The sequence below is a fragment of the Hypomesus transpacificus genome, chromosome 17 (genome assembly GCF_021917145.1).
Source record: "Hypomesus transpacificus isolate Combined female chromosome 17, fHypTra1, whole genome shotgun sequence".
In the NCBI taxonomy this organism is placed as follows: Eukaryota; Metazoa; Chordata; class Actinopteri; order Osmeriformes; family Osmeridae; genus Hypomesus; species Hypomesus transpacificus.
The window spans coordinates 9397237-9422921 of NC_061076.1; the positions used below are offsets into that span (position 1 = coordinate 9397237).

Sequence of the window (25685 nt, forward strand, 5' to 3'; positions counted from 1 at the left end):
CATACATTGACAGCTTTCTGGCTTTCAAGTTTATTCTGGTCTTGCATATTATGCATGGAATTCTCAGACATTGAAAGGATTCCCTCAACTCCTTCCACAACAGCAAAAAAAAGTGTTCCTGATTGCACAACAATTTCCTAAATTAAAACATAACTAAGTTGTAAAATATACTATTTTAATTCTTAGGTGAGCAGTAAGCACAGTTGACTTGACAAACGTAATTTCACTAAGAACAAAATAAACATAAAATAAAGATTAATAAATTAAAGGCCTTATTTGGTCAATTAAGAGATAGCAAAGATTGAAACATGTAGATGTACAGTATGTAGAATTTCTTGAAGCAAAGAAAATTCAAGATTTCTTTTAGAATTGATAACAGTAGTTAGTTTACGTGTAAAGCTATTTTCAGATGGCCCATTAATTTAGTGAGACATGGATTCATACTAGCTGTACCCAAATGTACCTTTTCAACGTAACAATATTAGTCACATGTCGAATTGTCAAAAAAATGGCATGTCGGTTTACCTTTAGGAATAAACACCTCCTACTCAAGAACACAGTTATCTGGTTCAAGAGAGAATAGCAGTTTCTAGCAGCATCAGTCATCAGCAGTGGCAGCAAGCAAAACCCATGCCTTTTAGGCCCCAAGACACACAGCACAGTGTTATAAAAAAGGCACAATGGCCACATCAATTACATCATCATCAAAATCTTAATCTGTACAAAAATATACACCTCTTTACATAATGCATGTTCACTGAGTAAAATATAATTTCCGATAAAACTACCACGGTCAAACTCAACTCAGTGTTTGACAACATGATCACAGACCTCCTCATATTTTGCACTCAGCAACATCTTGACACTAAGCAATTCATGACATTGTAGTGGGACTCCATGGCAAAAATTGTTTCTGTCTGTGCTAAATTGAACCCCAAGTTTATGTCCACCCAAAATGGTCAATTAAAAAAAATAACAACCTGAATTGTTCAAGGTAGAATCCTGGGGTGCTGAGGGACACCATCTTGTGTACCGGTCCTACAGAAGGCACATAACTAAGGTTTTGACTGCTGCTTGCAACCCTAGTGGCAAATCCCAGGCACTGCAGGCCTGTTCCTCACCAATACAGGTACAGCAGAACATCAAACCCCAGTTCCTGTTCACTAGTAAGGCAAAGCTCCACCCTGTACTGCATCCATCAGCTTTCATCCTGGCTCACAAAGGCTCTGGTTTCAGAGTGACTGGGTCCATAGGAGGCCCTGGCTCCGTGTGTGTTTGGGGAGGAACATGTTCTGGAACTGGGGATGGCGCAGATGTAGGAGGGGTCTCTGCGGGTAAGGAGGGAAACACTGTCTGTGCATGAGGCTCTGGAGGTGTGGACGTGGCTGGCAGAGTAGGCATGGGTCGGTCTTCAGGTGAGGTGAACGATGCTGTCTCTACTGGAATTGTATTTGGCACCAGCTGTGTGGGGGCTGTAGTGGGTAGAGGCTGTGTGGGGGCTGTAACCGGCAGGGGCTGTGTGGAGGCAGTGGCCAGTAGAGGCTGAGTGGGGGCTGTAGCCGGCAGAGGCTGTGTGGAGGCTGTAGTAGGTAGAGGCTGAGTGTGGGCTGTAGCGGGTAGAGGCTCTGTGAGGGCTTTAGCGGTTATAGGCTGTGTGGGGGCTGTAGTGGGTAGAGGCTGTGTGGGGGCTGTAGCGATCAGAGGCTGTGTAGGGGCTGAAGTGGGTAGAGGCTGGAATAAAGCCACAGGCTCTTCTGACTGTGACGGTGGGGACGTGTGTGTTTGCGCAGATTCTTTAGCGCAGGGAAGGTTGACTGACATGCCTGGTCCGGGAGGTATGTGTGGAGTCCGTGCCCAAGAGAGCTGCTCTGAGCTGGGGTAGTAGGGCAGGAAGGGCCTCTCGAGGGCGCAGGTGTGCATTGCCAGGTAGGTGTGCAGCAGAAGGTGGGGGAAACGGAAGGTGAAGTAGGAGACAAATTCTTCAGGGATGGAGCCCAAGGTCTCCTGGACCTCTGCAGGCAGCTCTCTGTAATGGTGCTTCTGTAGAGGAGACAGACAAGGAGATGACACCTGTCATTCAACCGTCGTTGCTAACCACACAAAAGAGACTGTAAAAATAGAATGGAAAACTTTTCAGTACACTAAGAACCCAGTTAAACTGGTTTTAGCTTCTTGAATGTCATAGTTTAACACTGAGCTGGTTTGCATCAAGCTCATGCATCATCATGCTCACCTTGTTCCTCATGGCTCGGAGAAGATCTCGAACTGACCCGCCTTTGTATGACCGGAATTTACGCAGATCTGTCCCAAGAGAGAATCATCAGGAATGTGTCAACCCCACCATAAGACCCTTTCAACTGAACATGACCCAAGCACTTCAACCACCCCGGTCAAATGATGACCACTGGGTACCAGCCAGCCAGGCAAAAAAATAAAAAAAATACTTTGCAGCAACTGTTCAATCTCTCTGCCAGGAACTTACCCCATCCCTTAAAGATAGTGCTGTCAAACGATTAAAATATTTAATCACGATTAATCGCATTAATGTCATAGTTAACTTGCGCTTAATCGCACATTTTTATCTATTCTGAATGTCCCTTGATTTCTTTTTGTCCCATTATTTTTTCTAATTTTAATGCGCTTATCAACATGGAAAAGTGGATCGGATTGCTTAGTGCAAATGTTTTTTTTTTTTATTGAAATTGAAAACAACATTGCAATTGCCTGGCTTTGACGAGGGGGCGGAGAATTAGCATCAACTGTGTGTTTGGCCATCAAGTTGTATTTCAGACTGGAAGTGCTGCGATGATAGCTCAGTTCACAACGACAAAACACACAGATCACTTTGGTCTTTTCAATGGAACCATTTGGCAACTTTTTTTAAAGTAAACTTGGCATTCAGAATCATATTGGCATCCATTTCGGCGTCTCGCGTTCGCCATCCACTCAAAACGTAACGTTAGCCTTCTACCAGAGCCTGTTTAAGGAGAGCCTGCCCACTCCCTATTAAGCCCCATTGTACCAAATTTTTTTGTTCCACTGGGAGTGATCGCGCTCAAGTACAAAATGAATGGGAGTCTATGGAGCTAAACGGCTACATTTGTCTCTTTCGCCTGATTGTCGTTGATAAATCTCAGATTTGATTATAGTTTTAGCATGTTCAACATGGATTACAGGTCAAAAGTTGAATGAACGAGTACTTATGTCCTTTTGATTTCTTACAGGGTAAGTCGTTGTTGCCCATAACACGCTAGCATTCTGCTAACGAATGTTGATTGGTTAATGAAGGACTGACTACGACCAGAGATCCCGCTTGATGGCATCCGAAGCAGAACCAGAATGTCAGAGCATTAGCAACATTAGCAACAACATTAGCAAGCCAAAACTCTTTCTAGCATGTGTATTGACAGGGAGAGCCTAACCTGTCAGCTGTGTTTTCAATGCCTCAAGAGTAAAGTGGAAGTAACCAGAGCTTGCCGTCAAGCAGTAGCTCTGGTCGTACGATGTGTATGACGTCAATGCCATTTTCAAAGGCTTTTTAGAACAGAAAGGCGACTTTTAAAAAAATCTAACACCCAGTGGTGTGTATTTTTTTTGCCTCCCCTTTCGATTTCAGAATTCAAATTACTAGACAAAAAATTATATCCTGAGAAAAGTGGATTTTGAGGGGTATAGCTCCATAGACCTCAATTCATTCTACACTCGACCGTTAGCGCCCTCATATGGAACTTGAGTGGAACTGCAACCAGTTCAGAACCCGGAAGTTTCCCGAGAGTCGGAGTTCTCTCTTTATTAGACATTCTCTGCTTCTACTCTTTAGCCGGCACGCAAGCCCAAACAAGTGCCTGCTTGGTGTTTTGTTTCCGGTCTCGCTAGATCCGGTGTGGTGTTGTAGTTTTTCTAACGCCAGTAGTTATTGCAACAGCATGTGAAAAAACTACAAAGTTTGCTAGGCCAAAAAGAATGTTAATCTCGCGAGAAAAAAATTGACGCCATTAAAATGGGTTTGCGTTAACGCCGTTAATAATGCGTTTAACAGACAGCACTACTTATAGACAATACAGAAATGGTAAATGAGCAACAGAAAAGCACAACATTAATTTATATTATCACAAATGCTCAATCTGACAGAGCATTATATTGTATAATTCTGTGATATGGTGAAGATGGCTGCAGGAACTTCAGCTTGCGCTCAAGTCAAAAAAAGCGCTGGCTTGCACAGGAAATAATCACATCCTCAATCACTTACAGATCAATGTACTCCAGTCAACAGCTCCACTTTGTTACATTATTATTCAAGTACTGTTGTGTGACTAATGCCTGAAAACCATATTGAATCCCCACCCGGTGGTATGCTTGCTACAGCAGTATCTAACTTGGTATGTGACTGAGGCAGCAGAACTTTGAGGCTCAAGGTAAACTCAGACCTGCTGTTTCAGTAAATAGTGACATGAAGCAGAAAGAAGGCGCTGCTGTGTGACAGAGCAGCTACTCCTGGCCTCTCACCTGTCTGAAGGGGCACTGTGATGTGTTCCCTCCAGTCCCCTTTCACCACGGCCCGCCCCCCTCGCTCTAGTTGCCTCACAATTGGTCCGTCCAGTGGCTCCTTCTCTATGCGGTCACTCACGTCCTGGAAGAGAAAGATCAAGGCATATTTATGCACACTGACTGGTTAGTTTGTTTGACTTGTGTTGGAGGAGGGGGTTTGATTGGAGAGTGCATCAGACCTGGAAGAACTGCAGCTCCCTCTCCAGGCTCCAGAAGAAGGGGTGTTTGAGCACACTGTCAACTGAGGGCCTCCTCTGTGGATCCATGTTCAGCATCTGCTCTATCAGGTGTCTGGCCACTATGTCATCTGGGAGAGCCGAAAACACACTTTTTGTTGACACTTTGTGTGCGAAAACTGTTACCTGAGCAACACTTAATCATCCAGATTCTAGTCGTTCACAAATAGTGAACCTGTTTCAGTATACATTTAAAATCATAGATTAAAACATCACGCCTCTCCAGAGGAAGTGACATCAGCAGACAGGAAGAGGAAGTAGCCCTCACCATGTCTGTCAGGCTGCAGCTGGTCCAAGCTGTAGGTCCCCAGCAGGATGTTGGCTTGCCTCTGCAGGGACTTGCCAAACGGGTGACTGCCTTGGGACACCACGTAGTAGAACACACATCCGGCAGAGAAGATGTCCACAGTACAGGTCTGAAGAATGGAGGGAGAGGTTGAGAGAAAGAACAATGTAGTTAATAAATTCAAGATAAAAAAAATAAAAAAATACATCCCAAAGAATAAATACTTTGAATAATGAAATTATGAACAAATGCCAAAAAATACCAAACTGGAATGAATTATGGACAATATAACTAATTATGCAACCCTGATACTGTAGGTACACTTAAGGATGAGAGGTGTCCTCTTCATAAGTGAAAAACGTAAAAATGTGTCTTTTTCAAAAACATACAAGGTTAGTTTTTTCTTTCTTCAAAACAGATTACTTGTTTATTAGAAAAGAAGGGAACAAAAAGCTCAGCTTCTTGGTCTTATTTTTCCCACTCACAGGGTTGTCTTTGCAGTCCTCACTGAGAACCTCCGGTGCGATCCAGCCCTCCGTGCCCGGGACCCCCGACCTTCTGCTGAAGCTGTGCCGACCCACCGCCAGCTTCTTACACAGGCCGAAGTCTGAGATCATGGCCCGCACGCGGCCATGTGCGTTGGGCATGGACACAAGGATGTTGTGAGGCTTCAGGTCCCGGTGGACTGGGTGAGGAGGGAGAAACGCGTTGAGAGAAGTTTATTTGAATGCAGCTTTCTTAAGACAATAAATCTAATAAAAATTAATTTGTATAACCCTTTATTCAAGCAGTGTCACAGAGGGCTTCACATATGCTCATAGAACTGCACTTTAAACAATCTAAAGCTTAAAGGTAGACAAGGAAAAACTCCTAGGAAAACTAATTGAGGAACGAATTGTATGAAACCTTGGGAGGAGCAATTTAGTGAGGGATCAGAGTAAGAGTGGTCTAATTCAGTGTTTCTCAACTGATGGGTCCCGAGTCCGACCCAATAGGGGCTCGCAAGCTGGTGTGATGTAAGTCACAGATGTGTGCTTCTGTTGCTTAGGGTTCGTCAAAAAGTTTAATTTACATTTTTATAACTTTACAAAACTTCAGATGGTGCGCTTTTATTTTAAAAGGTATGTAGGCTCATGCCCCTGTGACCGCGTTCTAGAACACAAATGTCTGTCAATCAAAACAGCAGAGCCATCTTCAGGATTATCCTTGCAAAGACACACACTAACCAGTGACACAAAACTAGGCTAATATCACAGCAGTAAAACTCAAGCAAAAATTGCTAGGTTCGCAAAACGTACCTAACCTGCCTTTATGGTAGCGCTCCTCAGTCAACATGACCTCAAAATGTAAATACGACACAAATGATATTGTAGTGACCAGAGGAGACGGTCACGCAATTGGCTGACAGTCTGCGCTGTTAATGTTCATGTCTTCTAATTGTGGAACGTTGTCTTCATGTTTCAATAATTGTTGTGTTAAATGCATAAGGGTTTAGGTCATTGAATGTGTTAGGGACTGTTTAGTGAAGTCACCATGACCTAGATGAGGATCTGATTTGAGGAAGTGGCTCCACTTTTCCTACACACACAAAAAAAACTTGATCACAAAACGTGATTTGTGTAGCAACAGACTGGGTAACGAAAACATCAAGCCATCAAAGCTAAAGCACCTTTTAGACAAAAACACTTGGGCTATGCAGAAAAAACTGTTGCGTATTCTCAACAAGAATTCCAGGAGCTAAGAGCATCACAAAGGTTATTTATTTTTATACCATGGTCTGGGTGTACACTCAATTCTGATTGGCTGCAGGGGTGTACATTATAGGGTGATAACGGACACCTACTGCTCATTGCAGAAAAACTGCCTTTTCACCGTTCTAAATTATTCCGCTGGCTACACAAGAGCCTGTACAAAATATCTTAAATAAGTAACCATAACAACAGTGACTTAGTCAAAGCCTCCATTTACAATTGTGAAAGACTTTAACAAGCTAACTTGTATTTACAACAATGAGTGACTTCAATATGTATTTTAACCTATTTGAAAAAAATTTCTTTTCTGAATGTAGTGTGTCAGTGTCACGTAACCGCTCATCTCACATAACATTCACTATCCAGCTCGCTAGTCAATCTACTTTAGACAGGCTGCAGGCAACACGACAGTAGCAGCAACTCTACACATGGCCGATTATTTTCTTCTTAAAAATCTTGATTTTATTTGGGGACAATGACATGGCTCGATAGCTGGCTAGTCTTGTTGTTAAACATACTGTCAAATTATAATCACTGTTTGGAGAAAATGTCAACTTTCATGCGATCATCTCACATCCATTTGCTATTCAACTCCCTCCACAGGCTGCGGCCATACTTCAGCCTAGTACTAGTAGTTATATGGCCGATATTGTTTGTGAAAATCTTGATATTGATTTGGGGAAAGTGACATGGTTGGTTAGCTGGCAAATCTTATTGTCAAACATACTGTAAAATTATATTTACTGTTTGTCAACCGTACACAATGTTATTGCCTTTGAATCCTGCTAGCATAACGTTAGCTTTTGGGCTAATAGCTCAGCCAAGGGAAAGCCGGTGTTGGTTCTATGAGCTGAGCGGACTAGAAATATCAGAGTTGGGTAAAGTTGAAAAACGTTAGATTTCTATAGCAAAACGCCTTAAAACACATATTAATGTCTGCAAATTTTTGGGGGGGCAAGTGACCATGGTATTAGCGGGATAATGCCCTTCGAGGTGTCCAATATCATCTGATAATGGACTCCGCTGCGCGTCGGACGGTTCACGCCTCCGCATCGTCCATTATCAGATGATATTGGACACCTCGTCGGGCATTATCCCTTACATATTTTGGGGTCGTGTATGACCAAGGGCAAATGTGGGTCCTGAGGTTAGACCAGTTGAGAACCACCGAGTCTAATTCAAAGTTCTTCTTAGTTCAGGACTCTTAATGCAGTGAAAGGAAACTGCCCTGGTGAGTGTATGACACAAAAGCCACATGGAAGAGATGATAGCAGTACCTATGTTGAGAGAGTGCAGATGAGCCAGCCCTGACATTGTCTGGTGCAGCAACACCACGGGCTCCAGTCCGCGCCGGTCAAAGTCCTTCCTCTCCACATACTGAAACAAACACCCCAGCACAAACAAGTACATGAGCGCAGGTGAAAAGTAACTGGATACAAACAACAGAAAGGGTGCAAGGATGAGAAACAAAAGAGAGGGAGAGAGGTTAAGTGAAGGGCATATGCCTCTTGCAGCGAGGCGGCGCACAGCTCGATGGCGATGTACTGGAACTGGCGGTCTCGCTCGGTGCAGAAGTAGCGGATGACGTTGGGGTGCTCGTCTGACTCGCGCAGCAGCTGCACCTCTCGGTCAGCGAAGCTGAAGCACTCCGGCAGGATCCTCTTCACCGCCACCGAACGGTTATCAAACTGACCCCTGGAGAACACAGAACAAAGGCTCACAGGACGGTCACGTCATTCTCCTTACGTACAAGACCGGGAATGATCCGTTGTGGAACTATAACAGGTGAAGGACTTCCGCCCTTAAAACTGATACCTCAATGCTTACTTCCATCGAGAAACACTCAATTAAATTGCCTACCAAATCTTGAATTACACTCCTGTGTGGTCCATTTTCTTTCTGGATGACGTAGTATGCAAGACTATGACTCAGAGACAAAATTTAAGAGCTTGAGAGGTGTTAATGTTTGAGTCCACTGGCATAGATGGAGACTCACTTGTACACGATGGTTCCCTCTGCACCATGCCCCAGCACATTTTTGGGGCTGAACGTGATATTTCCCACACGGACTGTGTTGATGTCCTCATCTGGTCAAACACAGACACATGTACCTTTATGAACACTAACAATGGATCAAATCAATCCAGAAGACTTGGGCTAAGCCGTTTTAAATCTCATTGTTTTAAAGAAATATATGTATTAGTGCTGTCAGTTTAACGCGTTATTAACGGCGTTAACGCAAACCCAAATTAACGGCGTCAATTTTTTTATCGCGCGATTAACGCTCTTTTTGACCTAGGAAACTTTGTAGTTTTTTTCACATTCTGTTGCAACAACCACTGACGTTAGAAAAACTACAATACCACACCGCATCTAGCTAGACCGGAAACAAAACAACAGGCACGCCACAACCACTTGTTTGGGCTTGCGAGCCGGCTAAACAGTCGTAGCAGAGCCCGTTTACGGATATTAGACATTCTCTGGTAGTAGGCTAACGTTATGTTTTGAGTTGATTGCCAGCGCCAGACGCCGAAATGGATGCCAATAAGATTCTGAATGGAAAGTTTACTTTTAAAAGGTTGCCAAATGGTTCCATTGACAAGACCAAAGTGATCAGTGTGTTCTGTCGTTGTGAACTGAGCCGGAGGAAATTAGCTATCATCGCAGCACGTCGTGGAGTCGAAAATATAATTTTGATGGCACACAGCCAAGCACACAGCTGATGCGAATTCTCCGCCTGCTCGTCAAAGCCAGGCGATTGCAATGTTGTTTTCAATTTAAAAAAAAAACATTTGCACAAAGCAATCCGAACCACTTTTCCATGTCGATAAGAGCATTACAATTTGAAAAAAGAATGGATGAAAAAGAAATCAAGGGACATTTAAAATAGATACAAATGTGTGATTAATTGAGATTAATCGCGAGTTAACTATGACATTAATGCGATTAATCGCGATTAAATATTTTAATCGTTTGACAGCTCTAATATGTATAAATGAATCTGTATCTGTACTCGGTGTGTGTGTGTGTCATTTCGTACCTCCATCGTCATGCTCGTTGGCGGAGCTGCCCAGCTCGGACACAGACAGGTTGGAGTGGTTGGAGGCCCGGGGCGTGATATTGGGGCTGCTGTGGTCGGAGCTTTCGAAGCGGGCGCGGGCCACTTCCAGGTAGTCTGTGTCCGGGGCCAGGCCCAGGTCGGAGGGTGGGGGGAAGGGCTGCTGCTTCTGGAGCAGCTCCAGCCTCTCCTCCATCTGCCTCTGGAACTCCTGGTGCTGCAGCTGCTGCTGCTTGTGCACGCTCTGTAGGACAGAAGATGGGGAGGAGGGCCGGGGTGAGACACCATTGGTGTGTACGTGGGCATGCGGGGGGGGGGGGGGGGGGGGTACTATGGGAGTGGACACAGGCACGCACATGTTCGAAGAGATTAAGCATGCAACCAGTGTTTGTTTGATCGGATTTATTCGTAGTGCGGTGACGACAACAACAACAACAAAGAGGGATTTCGCATATGTATAGATCTGCACAGAGGCAAGCAGTGAGAGATCCCTGCAGCTCCACAGCTTACCAGTAGGTGGAGCCCTGGCCACACGCTCACCTTTGGGTAGGTGATCACGAAGGCCAGCCAGCCAGCTAGGAGGAAGGTGGAGAAGATGATGGTGGCCATGTCTTTGAGCATGGTGTCCACAGGGGCCTCAGGCTTGGCTGACGATCGCCCCCCCACTCCTCCTCCGCCCCCACCGGGGGGCTGCTCTTGGACGGCGGTGTGGGGCCGGACCGGGGGACCCTCCTCTCGGCCGCTCTCATTCGCCTTCTGGCGTGGAGGGAACGGTGAAGGAGGGGAGCAATAGTACATGGAGGAGAGGAAGATTAAATGTAAAAGGGGTGCCAGGAAGTAGTGCGACAGGGATCCATTAGCAGTGATTTGGAGCTAACGAGTAACCCAAGCATTTAATATCTCTCTTTCTCTCACAAAACACACACACACACACACACTCTCACCTCTTCTAATGTTTTTTCGGTGGTGGGAGGGATGACATTGCCCTGATGTCGAGGGATGCTGTCTGGAAATTTCTCCAAGATCTTGTTATGAGCATCAAGAGGTGTCTCGTGGTGACCTGACAGACAAAGAGAGTCAGAAAGAAAGAAAGAAAGAAAGGAGAATAGAGAACGATTGTTTTTGCAGGAATACACACGCACTTTCACACAAAGACAGTTCTGAAAGCGTCTAGGTCCTGCCAGCCTGGCAGGAGAACATCAAGGACCAGAGAGGTGGTGTGTACCTATGAGCAGCAGGTGGTTCCTCATGAAGTTGATGCGGTTGCGTTCTCGCAGGGCGGCATTGAACTTTACACTGGTGCTGGGCGTGATCACACACTCTTCCTCGTTCGCCTCCCGGCTGCTGGGCCCCTCCAGCATGGGGAATGTGCTGCCACGGGGCTGCACACCACACACACACACACACACACAGATCGGACCACACACAGAAAGAGAAAGCGGATGGAATCACGTCCCCTATCACTTGCTTCAACACTGACAAAACACCCTGTTTGTAGCTGGGAACCTGGTTATCTGTTTCTCGGAACCTGGTTCTCTGGTGCTGGGATCCTGTCCAGAGGTAGAGTCAACTTGGGGCAGGGCCAGGTAAACATGCCTGACTACCCCAGGACAGGGACAGGGTCATAATGACCCCATCCACATACACCCGGCTGAAGACCAATCCTGGACAGGTGTGACTCACCACAACTGTGACTCCATCATGAACCAGGGAGGGCGAGGCATACAGGCTGGTGGAGTATTTGCCCACATAGAGAGTGGACCTGTGGTACAGACAGCAAAGGGGGGGGGGGGGGGATGTCTTGTTAGGTAATGTGTTGCTTCAGGTTGTTTGCTATGTTAGCCTAGCACTGGATAGGTTTTTAAAGTGTTCCAGTTGTGAATGCTGATTCTAAACACACAGATGTACATATCTGCATATCAATGTACAACACTCATTTTTAGTGGGTCTAGCAAGGCCACTCTCCTCTAAATCCGACTATAGTGAAGTGTTTCTAAACTGAAAACGGACTCTAATGAGTCGGATCATTCTTTCCTTGATGATCCGTTGAATTGGATCGCTGCCCTTGTGTTGGGTTTCTCCTTCAAGGCACTTCCTGTACAGTACGAACATGCCTTTGTTTTGCCATTTGAAGTTTTAACGTAATATGGGCACATTTGATCTCGAGGCTCATTAAGAGACATCCACTGTGGATTTGTTTAACTCACTTGGGCATGTGACAGCTGTGACTGGAATGCAGCAGCTGTGAATCCCTTATACAGGCCTGCATGGGTTTCAAGCTGAAGTTAGATTGCACAACCAGGCAATATAGTGTAGACATGCGAGGCCTTGTTGATTTTAGAGAACACAGGAGGTGTCTTTGGATCACGGTTTCAATTCACAGTGCCGTTTCTATTAACACAACAGCCGTTTTCAGAAGAAACGAGAAACAAGAGTTTCGGTGGTGCGTTTGTGTGTGTCCACCTGCATCTCCATTTCTTTTATCGCCATCCATGTCGGTTTGTATCTCTGTAACCGTGTGTGCATATGTATGTGTGTGTGTGCGTCCGCCCTGCTTACATAAGCTTGTTCTTGGGCTTCTTCTCCTTGGGAAAGGGGTACTTCCACTGCGTGATACGTCCCACTTCCCCGGACATGAAGGTCAGGTACCGCAGAGTCTCCACGGCGACGTTGGTGTGCGCCACCTTGCGCAGGCCCTCACGCTGCCAGATGTACATGGCCACTACGGGGGAGTTGTAGTTCTGGACCCACTGCACATCGCCCGACTCACTGTCCACCGTCACCACCAGCCCGTCCCCGTTCGACACGAAGTGGGCGTTCTCTGCCAAGACCAGAGAGGGATTTGTCAAGTCGTGCACTCGTCTATTAAAGAACATCAAGGTGATTTCATGTGATATATTGTGGCGACATTGATGAGAGTTTGGATAGGAGTAGGTTTGGGTAAAAACTGGGTTCCACTATGGAACCGGTTCCTATGCAACCGGTAGGAATCAGACCGGAATAGAACGCACATTTCGGTTCCTCATTTTGGTTCCACTTAATGTGTCGACTGAAATATATTCCCTCTGTCGCTCTGAAACAGACGTAAAATATTACACTTTCTCTGTACTCTACCATTAACTAGCTAGGTGTAGGCTACATATTACACTTGCTCTGCTATCCTAATCGTTAGCTAGCTTTTAGTGCATTTAACTCTTGTGTTATCTTTGGGTCATTGTGACCCGATGGCAGCACAAGGGTTAAAATGCCTAAAGCGAAGCGGTCGAAAGTTTGGCTGTATTTCACAGCCAAAGATTCGGACATCCCAAAATGCAACAAATGTTTCAAAACAATTATGTGCAAAGGGGGAACCACGTCAAATTTATTGAAACATGCAGCAACACATGGAATACATCTTAAAGCAGAGGGATGTGCACTGTGCACAGAGGGAAGCACTGTGTTCGACAGCTTGCGGACATCAGTCCCTGGTCCCGGGACAGCCTCCCCAATTTGCCTACCCTTTCAAACTCAAACCTGTGTGTCCAGGCCTCTTCGACACCGCCTGAGAGAGTTTTCTCCAGTACAGGACATGCCATAAGTCAAGAGAGGTGTCGAATCTTGCCAGAGAAGGCAAATATGGTCATTTTTCGGCTAAAGTTTGAAGCTGGTTTAGTTAGCATACCAACAACATTTATTTTGTTGTTACTTGTTAATAGTGTAATGTTATTTATTGTAAATTATTCTAGTTGTGTGTTAGGTGACTTCGGTTTACTTATTATTAGTGCTGTCAAGCGATTAATCGCATTAATGTCATAGTTAACTCGAGATAAATCACACATTTTTGTCTATTCTAAATGTCCCTTGATTTCTTTTTGTCCAATTGTTTTTTCTCACTTTAATGCTTTTATCAACATGGAAAAGTGGATCGGATTGCTTGGTGCAAAAGTTTTTTTTAATTGAAAATAACATTGCAACCGCCTGGCTTTGACGAGGGGGCGGAGAATTCGCATCAGCTGTGTGCTTTGCCATCAAGTGGTATTTCAGACTGGACGTGCTGCGATGATAGCTCAGTTCACAACGACAAAACACACAGCTCCATTTGCTCTTGTCAATGGGACCATTTGGCAACTTTTTAATAGTAAACTCTGAATTCAGAATCTTATTGGCATCCATTTCGGCGTCTCGCGCTTGCCATCTACTCAAAGCGTAAAGTTAGCCAATACTCTTTAGCCGGCTCGCAAGCCCAAACAAGTGTGTGCGGCGTGCCTGTTGTTTTGTTTCCGGTGTAGCTAGATCCGGTGTGGTGTTGTAGTTTTTCTAACGTCAGTAGTTGTTGCAACAGCATGTGAAAAAGACTACAACAATTGCTGGGCCAAAAAGAACGTTAATCGCGCGATAAAAAAATTGACGACGTTAAAATGGGTGTGCGTTAACGCCGTTAATAACGCGTTAAACTGACAGCACTACTTATTATATATTTAAGTAGGCTACTTTAAAACGTTAATATATTGTTACATTTTAATAATTTACCATAAAAAATAAAATAAAAACTCTATAAAAGAGCCTTTCTTTGATTACTTACATTTTTTCAAGAATCGGTTTAAGAATCGTTTAGGAAACGTAATCGTTTTAAAAGTACCGGTTCGGCATCGGAATCGTATGAATCCAAACTATACCCAACCCTAGTTTGGAGTGTGGGGAGTCGGGGGATAAACGGATCCAGGAAGGTTCTTACTGTATTTGGTTTCGTCGTCGGGCAGGGTAGAGGCGTAGTCTGAGTAGGTGGCGTTCCAGCGCAGTTCTCTGCTCTTTGTGTCGTACATTGTGATGGTGTACTCTGGAGGGGGACAGGGTGTAACACACAGGATATGTGTGAGTATATTATATCTGGGTAGATGTGTGTAGGTTAGAGGGTTACAAGTAGGATGGTAGGTGCATGTGGGTTGGAGGGTTACAGGTAGGATGCTAGATGTGTGTGGGTTACAGGTATGAAGGTAGGTGTGTGTGGGTTACAGGTAGGATGGATGGTAGGTGTGTGCAAGTTACAGGTAGGATGGTAGGTGTGTGCAAGGTACAGGTAGGATGGTAGGTGTGTGCGAGTTACAGGTAGGATGGTAGGTGTGTGCAGGTTACAGGTAGGACAGTAGGTGTTCCGTTGCAGGGCCTCACCGGTGCGTCCCAGGTACAGGAGCGATGAAGAGGGACACAGCATCTCTGCAAACGATGAAGTCAGCGTCTGCTGCTTCTCTCCCGTCAGCAGGTCCACCACATACCACAGGTCCTGCTTCTTACCTAGACACACACACACACACTCTTCAGACAACCTCAATGGGAGGTCCAGTTGACAGTTGATGACCCCATGTTTACATACAAACGTCACTTTACCAAATGGGATTGGGCGGTGACATCTTATCATTATTTACAGTCACAACTACCACAGCCTCAGACCCACTTCCTAGTTCGTTGGTGAAGGGAGTGGAACTAACAGTGAGTCTAGCTGGCCCTTGGCAAAACCAACGGATTAGGAAACAGTGCCTGCAGTGGAGCCAACCACACCCAGAGAGTGGGATGTTGTTAAGGAGTAGTTCCTCTCTGTGGGCTTTGTTTAGACAGGCGGATGATTGCTGTTGGTTTGGCATTGAGTGACGAGCGTCTTGTGAAGAAAAAGAGTACACTGAGCTTTTACACAATAGTATCTTCCTTTGTGCTAGCAGTGGCTTCCGTAAAGGAATGCCCTGGCTACTACTACACAGATAACGAGTGACTCGATAACGTGTTCAACAGCTTCCAACGGTGTTGAATTCCAAAGAGCTGGGGCTAGGAACGGGATGGAAATATTCTAACGTCTTCTACTCCGAAGAGATAACATTCATTTAGGAGTCCAGCCTGACACACTGTGTCCTACATTATATGCAAATATTATTTTCTGTGAGTGGCTTTTAAAACTAAAGAAGATTTTTTGTGTGCAAGTCAAATCCAGTCTGAGATTGTTGGAAGCTATGGTGGTCTTCAAAGAAACACAAATTACTGCAGTTTCACAAGTTGATGTTGCATACCAGGCAGCCCTTTCAGGCAGTATGTGTTATTTTGTGCTTGGTATACGTACGTGTGTGTGTGTGTGTGTTACCAGGTGCTTTGTAAAGGTCTTACCCATGTAGAGGATTCCATCAGAGCTTCGACAAGGTGATGCCTGAACCAGCTCCGGTATGGTGAAGGGCAGTTTCTGTCAAAATATGGGGAATTAGCACAGACATTTATCACACGCATACACACTCAAAGTCGGTGCACAAACTCATGACCTGCTTATCGACTGTGGTAAGGAGATGTAGCACACTTCTAGGTAGAGAGGAAACCGAGTGTTCCTTAGTAACCATTGAGAGTACAGGCTGTTAGTCCTCCTACCGTGAGCCCTTCGTTGTTCTTCCCCCCCAGAGAGTACAGGCTGCCATCATTGGGGTCAGGCAGAAATGCTGGTCTGGAGAAAAAATAACAGAGACATACACCACTTTTGCAATGGAAATTTGTCTTGGGTTTCTCCAAGGCAACTTTCAAAAAGTGATGTAGGTGGTCCAACTGTGGATAATACACTAATTTTTTGTTTGTTTTAATAAATGAATGTATTGTGTCCATGATCAAATTTGGTAACACACACATACAGATTCCTGGAATTATAGATAGGGCACAGTGCTAGCGATGATGTCGGTGACTCTGACGTATTTCTGGAATTATAGCAGTGCCCTTGATGCAGCTGGGGATGAGTTATTCTCAGTGGTTTTTGTAACTATATTTCTCAGATCACAATTTAAATTCTCTCATCTCTGAAGTCAACCTCCACATCTATTCTAGTCAAATTCACAATGCTTCGTTAGCCTACGTTCATGCAAATGATTATGTAGCCTTCATTTGTTTGCCGTTTCCTACGTTATAAATTGATAATGTTATGTTGAACACAATATACTATATTGGTTCTCTGTTAAATTGTCTTACCACTACAAACATCTAAACATTTAGTTCAGAACAAAAGTCATTACATGCAATGGTTGAGCCAGTTGTCATAATTGATAAAGATAAAGAGACACCTGCCGAATATGAACTTTGCAGTGCCCGGTTCTTAAGCTGATCGTGGGAAACTAAATTTGTACATTCTAAATTTGTACACAAACACAGATATTACAGATTATTAGAGAGATAATCACCTAACCGTTTTTTTTTTTCTCTCAAACTATACACAATTTGGTCTCTTTAGACTAGGCATAGTGTAACTGCATTTCTGTCATTAAAATAAGGAAGAAGGTAGAGATATGCATAGTCAGCATCTGGCTTCCTGTAAATGACTAACACACACACACACACAGGTGTGTACATACACACAAAATGCTACTCACTCTGCCACATGTGTAGGGACCTGTAGAACAGGATCTGTAAAAGGAAAAACAGAAATACGTTTCTGTGAATTGCAAGAAAATGTCAAATGCCTATTGAGCAATTGTGCATAGATGCGAACACAATGTTAACTATTCTAAGAGCCATACAGAGCTCATTTGACTCTCTCTCTACCAATCACACACACAGTACACATGTTACTGCAAGCCTACATATAGTCCCGTATGATACATTGAGTTCTTGTTAATGCCTTTGTATGCGCTAGTGTAAACCCAATATTAGGCTAGGTTGCATCCTCTTGCTGCTTATGGGAGAGCAGGAACTGATAAGAGGCTAATGCCCCCCCCCCCAATCTTCCTGATAGAACAAGTTAAACACAGTGAATGTGGAGGAGGCTTCAGTAGGGATGGGGATCGATACGGTTCTCTCAGGACCCGGTTCCAAATTTCTCAAAACCCGAAGATCAATAAGGTCCGAGCTTATCGATACCGCTATCGAGACTAGGTAGGCTAATATAATGTAACTTGTCTCGAGAGATAAGTAATGTCATTTAAATCAAATCACTGGTGCACAAACATACATCGATTGTCTAATGAAATTACTAAATTCAATTGAATGGCCTGCCAAACGCCTTCAAACTAAAAGAAGAATTTAAGCTTATTGTGTTGATAGCTACAATGGCTGAACGTACTAAGCGGTAACAGGCTTGGCTGCATTTTAATAAAGCAAAAGGTAAGGACGAAGCAACATGAATATTTGTTTTGTAAGGGAGGGGGGGGAATAGTACTGCAATGAATAAGCACCTCAACGTTGTGCATCAGCTAAAGGTAGAATGCCTTCGTCTTCGAGAAGCAACGGTGCCAACCAGCTGCCGGACAATCCTCCTACTCCACCCAAGGTATGCATGGTGAGGGCAGTACGCGCACCCCAACTTCGTAGCAAGTATCCATCGTGGACAATAATAAGCCTCAATAATAAGAGCCAGGGCTCTACAGTGCAACTTTTTCACTCGCATATGGCCCTAAAATTTGATGCGTGCGCGAACCGTATTGTTTTTTAACAAGCACGGTCAGTGTGTGGGGAAAGACTAGCCTCCTCCGCCCCGCTGCTGATCATTCAAAACGTATTCACCGGGAGCATGGCTCTGTGGGCTGCTTAAGAATCTTGTTAAACAATAACAGAGACAGAACAAAATGGGGATGAGATAAAGAAGGTTTGGGTTTGGTTAGCTGGTCATTTAGTTAGATCAGGTGCCTTTTGTTGAAACGTCAACTTTTCATAAAGTCTTGAACAATAACGGCTCGTAAATGGCACTTTTGGGGGGGGTTTACATGGGAAAATAACCTATGATGGCAGGTGTAGCCAGGTTTCAATATTCAAAGGATATATAGGGATGTTGGGAAAACAACCTTATGTTGGCCTGCAGTGGTTCATGAATTACTGCTACATGCATCAATATTGAGTACAGGAACATACGCCACATGGTTCAGGGAGTTAAACAAACATTTGTTAAGAGGCATGCCTCCAACTCCATTTACTTGACATCAACAGCCGTTTCTCTCAGCAAAGTACTCTAGAGCCAAAATACAAACCCTCTGAAGTATAAATACCAAGGTATAACAACAACAACCATATCTGTGTGAGTTTGTCTGGGTGACTAGGGTCACGAGGAGGAGTCTCTGGTATGGACCTCAACATCACAGTTGGGGTTCAAAGGAGGGTGCTGGGCTGAGCTGGCTGGTTATGCTGCCAGCTCTGAGGCCTCCACACACACACGGTGTGGGCCACCCAGGCTCAAGTTCAACAGGTGTTTCAGGAAAGCTCAGGGCGTTGGTAGAAGCAACTACACTCACCTGTGTCAGTGATGCTGACTGACTACTAGGTGTAACTTGAGAAGAACTACACATTTTTGTTCTTTTCAATTTCTGCTCAAACAATTCTGTCTGGCGAGGATATCAAGATGTTCTGTGAACCTTGCTGGCACGTATGACTTACGATATGTCCTGCATCAACATGCTAATTGTGCTAACAAATCTAAGTAATCTAAGACTAGATGTTTGAATGTGAGTGTAGGTACAATCATCAGAGTAATTCACCCTTGCCCACAGTGACCTTGACTACAACTAGGCTATATCTGCTCCACTCTCTCTGTTAATGATTACCAGCTGAACAAGCAGAAGACAACTGCATTTAACTCATGTGCCAGCAATAGGCATGAGGGGGAAACATCCGTTTGAAAACCTTTCACACAGCCAACAACAGCAAGTTCTACAATCTCTCCTTACTAATTGGGACACTTTACGTTAAACCAACTGCCGTTTGCTATTCTGACAGCCTGTTGCTCAACCAGACTTTCTATGTGCTCCACCTCAACACCTGTATTGGCCAAATGTTAGGATGCTCTGCTTCTCTAGAAACCCCACCTCCCGTCTCCACTTTGAGCATTCTTCGTGTAATGATATCTCACCACAATGTCTTGGTTATAAATCAGGTTGCCTCTGATTGACAATAGACAAACACTTAAAATATCTTCCCTTTCAAAAAGCTAGTGGGGTCCTGGGGCACACCATAAAGAGGCTTTTGTTTTGTAGGCGTAACCTGAGCGTTAGCTAGAAAGAAACACAGTAACAAACAAGTGAATTGTACAGTACAGCTCTCTACCTCTCTCTTACCTTCTTTCAACGTCCATTTGATAGAGCCAGATCTCTTGCTCACGGCATGCAGGTTTCCGTCCAGGGTTGACACAAACAGCAGACTTTCAGGGAGGGATACGGTGCTGCCTTGGCAAAAACCCTGCACGAAATACAAAAACTGATGAGCCAAGTCACACAGGAGGCCTTATCTAACTGTACAGATTTCTGTATGTAAAATGGACTGATGAGCAATGAATTAATACTTTTTTTGCATTCATAAAAGCATAGGAGGTAGGGGTTGAGATCCAATGCGTCCTGATGCATGTGCAATAGGAATGAACTCACGCCACTAATTAACGAAATAAATTACAGATCAGTCGCCATTCCCCCCCCCCCCCCCCCCATTAGGTTTTGGCTAACCATCCAGCTAACAAACTCATTTTACATTCCTTCTATTCTATGAGGCCATTTGGTGACATAGCCCAAGATCCATAAAAGAGATAAAGACCATAGGCGATGAACATGTGCTCTTCTTCCCCAGCAGGTTATATTGCACCAGGAGTGCCTTCTACCAGAGAATGGTCACACCCCAGGAGGGGGTGGGGGGGATGAGTATACTGGAGGGATTTACCCTAACCATCTCTTACACCCCCCCCCCCACACACACACACACTTCTCTCTCTCTCTCTCTCTCTTTGAACAAGCCCCAAATGATGATTTTATGAAGTAAATACTTTAGGGCAAACAAGCAAAGTCAAATGAAACCATTCCAGGAGTTGAAACAGCAAGCATCAGATAAGGGGGGGAGGGGAGATAGGGGGGGGGGGGGGGGGGGGGGGGGGGGGGGGGGGAGGGGTCACAAAGCGTGCAAGGCACAACACGTGCACTTTCCACACTTTTACACTGCCTCATTCCTGATAGTGTGCCTGGTTTAAGCGTGGACGTGGCCAGGGAGAAAAGGGGGTTGTTGGAAGTACACAGATGAACAGTGGGCTGAGAAGACCACGTGGTTGAGGCTCCCTCCAGACTCTCTTCCCACTTGAGCAGACAGACACAGGCCCACATGGGCAGGCTTGGACTGGGCTCGGCAGTCTGAAGAACTCAACAGGGAGTTAAACTGCAAGAACAGGCTTGGGCTAGCTGGAAGTGAAGTGTATGCACTATACAAAATAAAAATAAATTACCTGATAACCCAAACTCTGGTTTTCATCTTGCTCTTGGCACACTATAGGTGCGTTCGACTTCATGCAGCGCCGGCGGCGCCGACAGCCGTCTGCAGCCGGATGCCTTGAAGCTGAAAATGCCATTGGCTGCTTCAAGTCAGCCGGGCTGCAGGCGGCTGCAGGCGATGACGGCACTCCATGAAGTTCAACGCACCTAATAATACAAGAGGAAGTGACATAGCAGAGGACTGCTTACACTAAACGCTAAACCATTTATACACGTAGCTATATAGCACTGGTATCAATGGCAACACTGCAGCCTATTCCGAAAAAGACCTCAGGGTACTGAATATAGCCCCTGTTGTTTGACCCAGATCACCAACCGCCAATTACTAAGAGGCTCTTCTTTCTGCACTCAGCCAATTACCAGGGGCTCAGGGTGGTAGAGTAAAGTGCTATTGAGACATAAAAAGCCCCCCAGACCCAGCCAGTCAGGTCTGAGCGCATGGCATGCAGAACAGACAGAGCACAGTTCAGTGTACGACCTGGCCTTAGCTGAATCAGACTTGCAACGGCCCACTACACAGCACATTTCAGCATGTTAATTTAACACGTGGGGTGTTCATATTACTTGTTGAGGCTACTCTCTGAGATGGATCTTAACACTCCTGGAGTTAACACTTTAATTAGCTGTGTATCCATTTGATGCTTTTTTTGTGTGTTTTAATAAATAAAATTTAAAACTGAAATGCCAAACCTGTGAAAATAATTTACAAGGGTTGAATAAGGTGCTTCCAATCTGACAAGCAAAAATACTTTTCATTGCACTGGACAAAAAATAAGTGTCTGTCCCTTTGTGTTGGCTCAGTTCCCATACTCTAACCTTACAGTACACAACGTGTGAGAGCTTGAGTCAATACTGTACACCTGTGGCAGTTCCTACAAAGCAGCACTGACTACACGTGAACCACAGGACATGACAGTTTAGAAAAAACATCCACAAGTCAAACTTATAGTTGATTCACCCTTCATAACCTCCATTACACTCAGTTTTACAAGCAAAAACAACATCTGCTGCAAGAGAAACATGATTATTGAAATAGCAGCACCCTTAGACCCGACCCCATAACTCTCATACATCTGTCAGATGTGTCGCACGGCTATGCTGGTGGATTGAAGAGTGGGTGAAAAAACAAAAACAAAAGGGACATAGGAGTCTTTCCTTACATTTCAATGTTAAACAGCTTTTGAACATTGAAAAGTCAGACATTGCAAAAGCGTGTTACATAATGCACAAGAACAGGGCGAAACCAAATTCTTGGCAGGTTCGGGCTCTCTCTGTCTCACTCCAAAGAGGCCAGACTGCGGCTAAAAGGGACAGCCTATCAAACGTGCACATTCATCCCAGTAGAGACTGTCTCTTCACCCTCCTACACCCCTAACATCAGTGCCATAAGTTTTCAAGCATGTGCAATTGGTAGGTTCCCACCATCTGTCGATAGTAATAGACACTTCTCAGGGAACACAAAGAGGCAAACACAAGCATCTTGTTCAGGGTAATGTGACGCTTCTGATGCTTAGAGCCTAAGTTCTCACGACAGACACTTGCACTAGTTTGTGCCAGTGCCTACTGGAACATCAGTAGGTCCCCACCAACCTACACTCCTGCTGCAAAATAGTAATATTGAGCATGTCTGATAACCTGCTGAAGGTCCTACAAAAATGTGGCTAAAACATTATCTGATGCAACTACTATGAGAACAAAAACCAGAACCGTGAACTGCTTCCGGAAGTCAGTGCAACTGAATCGTGCAGCAGGCTTCTGGCTCCTTCATGAACTCAATGCATAATGGAATAATACATTTAGAAATTAAGTTTTTGCACAATATATGACTTAAGTTAGACTGATAGAAAACAGTTGAGAGGACCAGGACAGAGAACTCTTATGAACCTGTAGCCTTGACGACTTTTTACAAATAAAGTCACTCACCAAACTTCAGTTGGATTATGAGTAGCATAAATTCCCCTACAATTAAAAATACTAACCAATAAAAAGTAAGCTATACACCTGTAAACTAGAATCTGAATATTCTCTACCCATGCGCCGTTATGTGTACCCGTTCATTCTAATAAAGGCCTTATTCCTCAATTAACTCACCCTTCATGGAAAGTTTCCAAATTGGTCTAAAAACTTTCCTTCCATTAGCAGAGGTACCATGCAAGGCAAGCAACACTTCTGTCTTACTTGTTTGCAGTAGTAGATGTTTACTCAGTGTGTCAATTTATCTTTTTGCATTTTATACGACGTGCATGACTTGTGTTAAACTGTATCAGGTAATCATGTAATGCATAAATAATTATAATACTTTCAAAACTATTAAAAGAATATGCCAAATAACCAGGATTTTAGAGACCACTCAAAAGTCTAGTCTCACCATAGCGTGAATGTTAGACTCATCATAGCACTTGTCCACTTATTCATGCAACACTTTCCATTTGTCAACATTTTTGGGAGCAGTTCATATAGACCCAACAAGGGCAACAAAATACCCAGTCATACAAATTTAAACTACACATCCCTTTCTACTTCAAACATATTTTTGTTGGATTTAAAACCGACTTGGCTGCTACAATAACATTTTAATCTTTCTTGGGTATTCGCTTTTCAAATCAAGTTTGAGTGATGATGAAGCCGAGTATAAAACTATATTTACTTTGTTGCCCCATCAGCTGCCCTTCCCACCTCTTTACCGAGTTGCATTTTAAATCAACAAACTGAAGACCCAAACAGCTATTACACACAGACCAGCAGAGGACAGAGGTGATAGTTTTACTAATCAAATAGTCTAATTGTTTTCAGGAGGAGGTCCCTTCCAGGAGAGGTTTAAAGCTAGTTAGGCCGAATCCCAATACTCCCCCTTACCCCTTCCCCTTAATCTTATCCACCAAACTAAACTGGCAAGTAGAAGGCTGTATATATTACATGGGTTTAATCTTCGCTTAAAAGTAACTGGCTAACTAGCTATGATTGCATTAACCAGAGCATGCTTACTTGACAGCTACGCTGTTATTTACATATACAGTACATAGCCTACAGGTCCGTAAATTATAGAATTAGGTATTGTCTAAAGCAATGCAATGCGTACGTTAGCTGGCCAGGACTTTAAGTGGCCAACTAGATAACCACACAATATCTAGCAACGTATCTAGCTAACATTAGTAGTTACCTAGCAAGCCAAGATGTTAAGATGTAAGCAGCTTGCTAACAATGAACCCCACGTCTCAAGCACAACGTACTTTACAGCAAATTAAGGTGAATGCCATTGTCGTGCCATTTTTACCGTACTTATTAAATGGCATCACACCAAATGACTAGTTACTGAACACTGTATCACAGTCTATAACAACAAGCCAGCTAGCCATCTAGCTAGTTTGTTAGCTAAAGCTGGGTTTACAGTACAGCTTACCATCCGTAGAGGGTCAATGCAGCACAGCAACGTGAAAATGAACCATGGGCCCCGGCTGAAAACTGTCCAGTCCATCTCGAGTCCAACCGAGAACAGAGCGAGTTTGACATAGAAAACAGGCGCTGTATATAGCTAACCAAGATCTAACGGGCTTGTATGAACAACATTTTTTTTATATATATAGCCTTCTCTTAAGGGTAACCGTAGAGTACTCTCCTATCTCAGTTTATTAAGACTTTTCGCTGCTTCAGTAAGCTTCCTCATGATATGTGGGGGAGGGACTATTTCTGACGTCCACAGAGAGAACGAGGAGAAAATTGACAACCAATGAGGACTCGGCAAGCGACCGGATAGGCGTTGTAAAACCTTCGTATAAAAGCTTCCGGCAGCCGACCATTGCTCATGACTTAATCTATAGCTGTAGTGTTGTACTCTTTGTGTGAAGCGGGTTACTAAACATATTAAATAATGTGGGCGTCATATTTAGCTTTGGTGGTAGAGCATGTATTGTATGTTAACTATTTTGATAAATATGGGTAAATGGATAGTAATTTTAAAATTATGCTTGACAAATGTGGACGACTGGCAGGTTGTGCGCGTGACACTCGTGAGCCTACTTAAACCCAGTCGACAATTTGTCCGAGGTAAGTGGTACCTCTTATAAATAGTTGCCGATGATGTATAGTTAGGAATGAAATTTTGATTGCTGACGATATGTTTAACAGGAAATCCGCGTCCGTCTGCGAAGTGCTGCTAGCCACGTTGCAGGAGCACATGGCGGTCGGCATGGCCCTCTGACCCAGTGTCCATGCACTGGAGTCTCGACAAGCCTTCCATGTTTCCGTCGAGAACGGTGGGTAATGTCAAGTGGTATAACTTGCGTATTATGTATGAAACTTAGGGGGTTATGCGTGATGTGTTTAACGCGTTAGACTTCTGAATGATAATGAAGTCAATTTACATGACTGACATGACCAATATTGCTTATTATGGGTATAATCTCCAACGAACGGGAGGGTTGTGACCAATTTTGTTTTATTCCAGGTAATCCGGCCCATTTCCTCGCCACGTGGCCTGTTCCAGTTCCTGTAGAGGCTTTCATTGAAATAGCTTTTGAAATGTTTTGACTGAAGATGTAGAACTGTCTAAATAAAAGTAAATTTATTGCAGTTTTGCCGTAG

The 25685-nt window shown here is 44.2% G+C and overlaps 1 protein-coding gene and 1 long non-coding RNA gene across 2 annotated transcripts; one reads left to right on the forward strand and one right to left on the reverse strand.

The window, feature by feature from the left end:
* Nucleotides 1-925: 925 nt before the first annotated feature.
* ern1 (endoplasmic reticulum to nucleus signaling 1) lies at nucleotides 926-24765 on the reverse strand. Its single transcript, XM_047038977.1, has 22 exons — nucleotides 24505-24765; nucleotides 19914-20034; nucleotides 17244-17277; nucleotides 16261-16333; nucleotides 16009-16081; nucleotides 15028-15150; nucleotides 14594-14695; nucleotides 12439-12700; nucleotides 11563-11641; nucleotides 11105-11261; nucleotides 10824-10939; nucleotides 10420-10635; nucleotides 9862-10123; nucleotides 8818-8908; nucleotides 8327-8516; nucleotides 8099-8198; nucleotides 5556-5755; nucleotides 5053-5200; nucleotides 4728-4855; nucleotides 4507-4630; nucleotides 2234-2301; nucleotides 926-2040 (listed from the first exon to the last, which is right to left on the reverse strand). Exons 1-22 carry the CDS (start codon nucleotides 24577-24579, stop codon nucleotides 1216-1218), a joined length of 3567 nt encoding a protein of 1188 aa, XP_046894933.1. The 5' UTR covers nucleotides 24580-24765; the 3' UTR covers nucleotides 926-1215.
* LOC124479983 lies at nucleotides 24764-25673 on the forward strand. The gene is made up of 3 exons (XR_006957496.1): nucleotides 24764-25148; nucleotides 25230-25357; nucleotides 25549-25673. It is a non-coding gene; the product is annotated as an uncharacterized LOC124479983 (long non-coding RNA).
* The last annotated feature ends 12 nt before the right edge of the window (nucleotides 25674-25685 follow it).